At 39.9% G+C, this 6,000-nt stretch overlaps 1 protein-coding gene and 1 long non-coding RNA gene across 8 annotated transcripts in view; one reads left to right on the forward strand and one right to left on the reverse strand.

Annotated features, from left to right (window-relative positions):
- The window catches only part of LOC137984784 (potassium voltage-gated channel subfamily H member 8-like), a 29,403-nt gene that overhangs the window by 11,111 nt on the left and 12,292 nt on the right, over positions 1-6,000 (forward strand). For all 7 annotated transcript variants that reach the window (XM_068832064.1, XM_068832059.1, XM_068832060.1 and 4 more), the window contains 3 exons: positions 3,207-3,338; positions 3,740-3,885; positions 5,497-5,886. In XM_068832064.1, the coding sequence (XP_068688165.1) occupies positions 3,207-3,338; positions 3,740-3,885; positions 5,497-5,886 (668 nt within the window). The remainder of the gene's footprint in view (positions 1-3,206; positions 3,339-3,739; positions 3,886-5,496; positions 5,887-6,000) is intronic.
- Positions 5,168-6,000, reverse strand: part of LOC137984785 (uncharacterized) — a 14,599-nt gene continuing 13,766 nt past the window's right edge. The window contains exon 3 of the long non-coding RNA XR_011119177.1: positions 5,168-5,238. This is a non-coding gene — a long non-coding RNA (uncharacterized lncRNA). The remainder of the gene's footprint in view (positions 5,239-6,000) is intronic.

Consider the following 6,000-nt stretch of genomic DNA (forward strand, 5'->3'; position numbering starts at 1 on the left):
TTATTTGAAAACAATCACTAAGGATCTTACAGACGCGACCAGAATTAGCGACCCAGTTTTTTAATGAGCGACCTCTCCTTTCTCCATTGTAACAAAGTACTGACGTTATATGCCAAAACGGAAAAAACCTTTGGCGATCTTATCAAGAATTACAAGACTCTTTTATCTTAAGCCGTTACTATACCCATTAGAAGCAAGTCGGCTTATGTTCTCTTAAAACATTTCCAAGTTCCCTATTCATAACAATGAAAATGGGAACCACTGAAGCATCGTTTTATCGATGCCTCCTAATAAGACTTAAAACGATCACGTACAAGACAAATTACAAGCCCGGCTTAATTATCATAAAACATGCGACGAGCTCAAGTAGACACATCAGTCAAATCGATCTAATTGCACCGAAACAGATTTTTACATAAAAGATGAGAGTTTTGATATATATATGCATGCTTGACGTTTAAAAATTCCATAATTTTTCTTCCCGATTCTTTTAACAGGAAAAGAAAAAGAACATCCGAAAGAAGAACGTTAATAAATTTTCAAGAGATAAACTTTCAATGATTCAAGAGTGATAGCAAAGAAAAAAGAAGTCTTGAAGTCACATAATTAAATGCTACCCGTTTTGGTACACCGGTCTACACCTTGCCGGCCTATCAGAATAAGCACGCGTTCAGAGCAAACCTTTTCATATTTTAGGGGCTGTTTACATGGAGGTAGGAAGATCCTAGCACTAGGAAGATCCTAGAAGGCGGATCATCCTAGCACCATATGTTTTCTGTATTCAGTTTACATGCAAGAGGTCGTACTTGGCCCTAGGAAGATCCTAGCGCTAGGAATATCCTAGCACCATGTAAACTGCCTTTGCTCGGAAGTTCCTGATACTATGGACAAAAAACAAACATGGCGGCGGCCGGGTGTTCACGGTATTCAGCTACCAAAGGTCGACAATTTGGTCTGGCGTTGCCACTGGACGATTCTAATGATTCTGATGACCGCCGACAATATTCAGGACCAGTTTTGTTTCAAAGATACACCACCCAAACGAGAGACACAGTGGAAAGTAATCGATCGACAGCATGCAATGTCGAAAACGCTGCGAGTCAAATACATTCGAATGAGTTGAGAGATTGCCAGGAAGAAGATGAAAAGGAAGTTATTAAAGCTAGTAAGGAGAGTAGAAGGACCCAAATTACATGTTTGTTGTTCTCGCCCACCATCTTGCTTTTTTCATTCTCTACTTCCACCAAGACAGAAATTTCTGCATGTAAACCAAACGAAAAGTTGTTTCGCCTTCTAGGATCTTCCTACCTCCATGTAAACAGCCCCTTAATATCTCTATATCCCGCTGGATTCCAAGGGGACATTGAAACTGAAAATAACGAAAGTTTAAGGCCCAAGCAAACAGCTTCAACATCCTCTCGACTTTGTTGAATGGTGAAGGATGCTAACTGCTGGGGTGGACAAACATTTTCAACACATCATCAACATTTGATTCCACAAAGCTTCACGAGAGGCCTTGTATTCAGTCCCAGGCTGCAACCGCGGTTGTTACTATGGCTACATACATACACGCTTTATTGACCACTTTCCCACAGGGGTTTTTCAGCGTCAAAAGCGGAGCCCCGTTTCTAAACCCAGAAAATAATATAGTGTATATGGAAATAATTTTGCTTCTGCATAAAGTACAAAATTAATCGTCAGTAGTGTATACAGTCTACAGTGATCAAACACCTCTGAGCTGACAGCAGTAAAAAAAAAAAAGCTATGCAAACAATAACCAACAATTTTAATCAAACTGAAATTAATGCGGTAATCTCTTTCACAACATTTTCCGTTTGACTGACAATCTTTACTCCCTCTCTATTCAGTTTAGAACAACAGCAAAAATTACTACTTAAAAAGTCAAGCTAAAGCGTAGTAATTCGCTTACTCGACTGCAATTTCACAATCAAACAAAACAGCTTACGACTAGAATCCATTTTACACAAAAAGCATATAAATCGAAAGGTATTAAAACTCAGCAGGGTGTTGATCCTTTGCGCGAAGGAAAAACAAAACACAATACTTGTTGACGAGTCGAAGCTACACTACAAATTTTCAGCCAAACATAAAATGGCTGGCGCCTTCTTAGAACAATGGCTCCCTTTGATACGGAGACAGTTTTGGTTTCCCTGCATGGATTCGAAAGACTAAACTAATCACACATTACTAAATAACCGTTGGGGGTGATGAATTTAACTGTCTGTTTATTTGTATTGTGTGAAGGTAGAGTTGTTGAACAGGTGCAACAAAGTTTTAGTTTTCAAGCAAATGAAAAAGTGACAATTTGCAAATTTCAAACAACACAATGATTAATATAACATGGCCGACAAGACATTATTAAAGTGAACTTCAGCACAGCGTGAATCTGTAAATTTTCATTGCAAAAGAAGAAACTTCTCGGCTTAGGTTTCCAACCGCCACCTAAAAGGTGTAGCACTAGTATAAAGCCAGAAAATGAAGTGTGACGCGTGACTTGAACTCGTTTTCGCGCGCTTTATAGCGCCGGTGATTTGTATTCTTTTGAGATATGCCTGGCTCAATTTAATTGTCTGCGTCTGCGGTGATTGACCAAAGTAATTACTTTAATTGTTTCATTTTTTATGCTTTCTCAAGAGAATCGAATGAAAGGGAACTGAACTGTGTACTGCGTCGACTTAACACTAGTCCTGCGTCTTCTCTGTATGGCACTATTTTCTTTTCAGTATTTCTTTTTACACAATCACGTTTTGACACCAGATTGAGCGTTCTTTTCAAGTTGCATGGTAGTGGCGTTACCTTCAGTGTATAGAGTGTTTTCACGTGACGTCACAGCGGCCATGTTGGTGTCCCTGAACAAAGGAACAGCGGCCATGTTGGTGTCCCCAACTAATCCCCCGGGCAAAAATACCTTTGAATTAGTAGGCACCGTCCTTAGAGACACCTGAAAAATTCAGGCACCAGTTGTTCACTATCCAGAGTACCCTCACACCTTTTCAATAAATGTGCTTAGAGTGCGTATATTCACAGTTACGAGGGCAAATACTGAACTCTTTCAGAGATTAAAACTGACGGATAGTGACCGGCTTATTCAACGGGGTTCGAATCCAGGACCTCTGCGATGGCAGTGCATCGCATAATTTGGGTAGCGCAATATCTTTCAAGTACTTGTGTTAATTTTATTTCAGGATCTCCCTTTTGGTGTCTTTTGGACATCGTACCAATCAAGAACGAGAAAGGAAATGTTGTGCTGTTTCTTGCTTCACACAAAGATATCACCAAGCGAAAAATAAGTGGTCCCGGTTCTGAGCAGGAAATAGGTATGCAAGTTTAATCCCGCGTTACTTGCACTTCTCAAGCGGAGGCATGTGATAGCAGGGTCAGGAAATGCGCACGTGCCCATCTTAATGTCAACCGGTAAATCTCAGTATCACCAAAACGAAGAAAGCCAATGGGGCAATGCTTGCTTCTTGATGAGCTCAAACGGTAAAGCCAAGAGAAAAGGATACGAAAAAAGGGTAACTTTAGCAGTCTGCAATCAAGGGCTATCCAGCGAAAAAAAAATATTCGCACACCTTTGGAGAAAATCCCAAAACGTTTGTTGTTTCTTAAATTGACAAAATTTCAAAAGTCAATTAATTTCAGAGGGTATTTGTATAATATGTAATACTGAGCTAGAATTCGAAGAAGAATAGCATTTCTTGCTTATTGTTACTTTCAGGCGTGGTGGGTGGAAATAAAACGCTAACCAGATCCCGCTCCAGAAAATTCAGCAGAGATGTTTTACTTCACTTATCGAGGCAATACACGCAAACTACGAGTCCAACAAGTAAGACAAACACAAGAAGACCAGTCAAGAGATCGAGAGTGAGTGGGCATTTCTTGTTTTTCTCGTAACGTCTTTTTACTCCTGTTATGACTAAGCCAGTAGTTTCAAGTTTAGTTTTAAAGGAAACCATCTCCATTTCAATTATGCGGTCCAACCTAGATTGAAATTACCATACAAGACCGGAAATTTCAATCGCTCACACGATTTGGAACGGGGGGGGGGGGGGGGGGGGGGGGGCTTAATTTTTTAATTGCCGGGTTTCTTCATCAATCACATGGACTCGTTGATTCAGTAAAACTTTGTAATAATACACCTTATTCCAAAATGGCTACCATCTTGATATTCTTTTGTTGGTATTCAAATTAGCCCTTCTTGCCTTGTTTTTAAGCTAAAAATCAAAAGAATATTTTATCTTGAACGAGGCAACAAGGGCCAATTTGTATGCGCATAAATCAGCGGCCATTTTGGAATTAGGCGCATACTATTAAGACCTTTAGTCTCGAGATAATGAAGTAGAGTGCAAATTGCTTCACCTATTGGGGAGGCACCAAGTTAGATGAATGCCCACTTTTGGCATTCAACACGAATTGTCCTTTAATTAAGGACGGTGCCTACTAATTCAAAGGTATTTTTGCCCCCGGTTTATGATAATTATGCAGGAAATGTAGATCTTGACAAGTGTCATTGAAATCCAAAAAGAAAATTGGGGGTAACCAAGCATTTTTCCAAGATAATTCATGAATAATACTTGTAAAAAGCTTTAAAATACAAAGCAATGTATGGCGTTCTTTCTCAAATTGAAGCTTAATTATGTCTCAAAAATGCATGGTTACCCCCAACTTTCTTTTTGGATACCAAGACTACTTACTAAGATCTACTTTCTCCGGATAGTTTTAAACCGCGCAAAAAATATCCCTGTATTAGTGAGCATCACCGATAGGAAACCCGATTAACAAGAGATGCGCACAACGTATGCGCAGTAACAATAGTAGGCACCGTCCTTAAAGTCCACGCCTTTGCCACCTATTTCCAACAATAAGGTCAGCATTTGGGGGGACACTTCTGTGACGTTTACAGTCTGCATTTTGAGACAGGAGTGATATAAGTTGAAATTGGGGAGACAAGCAAGGGGATATTCCGTGAAAAGTCTCCCCGATCACAGTAAAAAAAAAAAAAACACTTTTGACTCCGTTCAGGGAATCGAAACAGGGACCCATTGGCGGAAGGCGAGTGGTTCTCTTACCAATGCGCCAACACTGCTCTTTAGTACTGATGAACATCTCCGTCATATGTACCTTACAGAGAGAGAGAGAGAGAGAGAGAGAGAGAGAGAGAGAGGAAATTTGGTCGTTGAAGAGTGGTGGGCGTTGGTTAAAGTCCGATCCGGTGTTCTGTCGGAAAAAGGAAAAAACGACAAGATTGGGAAGATGGCTTTTTTTCTGAGCTCTTAGGAGTTTCACCGATTTTTCATTGGATGTTACTGCAATAAATTGGCAGAAGCGCTAAACTGACTACGAGTAATCTGAAGAAATCTCGGCTTAACGCTCCGCTTAGCTAGGATATCTTCCTTGTTTTCCTGTTTTTAAATTGGAAAATGCAAAACTCTCTTTCAATAGAACAACTGTTGACGCAACATCTTTTCTTCGCAGTCCTTCTCGTTTAACACAGAGAGACTTCCACAATACAAGCGAGAATCGGACAAGAAATCCAAGTTCCTGTTTCTACACTATAGCAATACTAAAGGATTCTGGGATTGGTTGATCCTTATCCTGACGACTTACATAGCAATAATGATCCCATATAACGTGGCGTTCAGACGAGATGACCGGGAAAGAGACTTGATTATCTTCGACGTGGTGATCGAATTATTTTTCATCATGGACATCGTGGTGCATTTTCGAACGTCGTTCGTGGATAAAGGAGGCAGAATTATTTATGACCAGAAAAGAATTGCTGTGCATTATCTCAAGGGGTGGTTTATATTGGATTTTCTAGCAGCATTACCATTTGAGGCTTTGTATTTCATAAATCAGTCTTGGGTACGTTTGTGTAAACAGATTATTTTTGTGATGCTATCTGTGGTATTGCAAATAAACCGTTAGATAATTATCACCACGATCACTATCGTTATAACAACATGGGTGACAAATTAC

Source organism: Montipora foliosa, chromosome 14 (genome assembly GCF_036669935.1).
Source record: "Montipora foliosa isolate CH-2021 chromosome 14, ASM3666993v2, whole genome shotgun sequence".
Lineage (NCBI taxonomy): Eukaryota > Metazoa > Cnidaria > Anthozoa > Scleractinia > Acroporidae > Montipora > Montipora foliosa.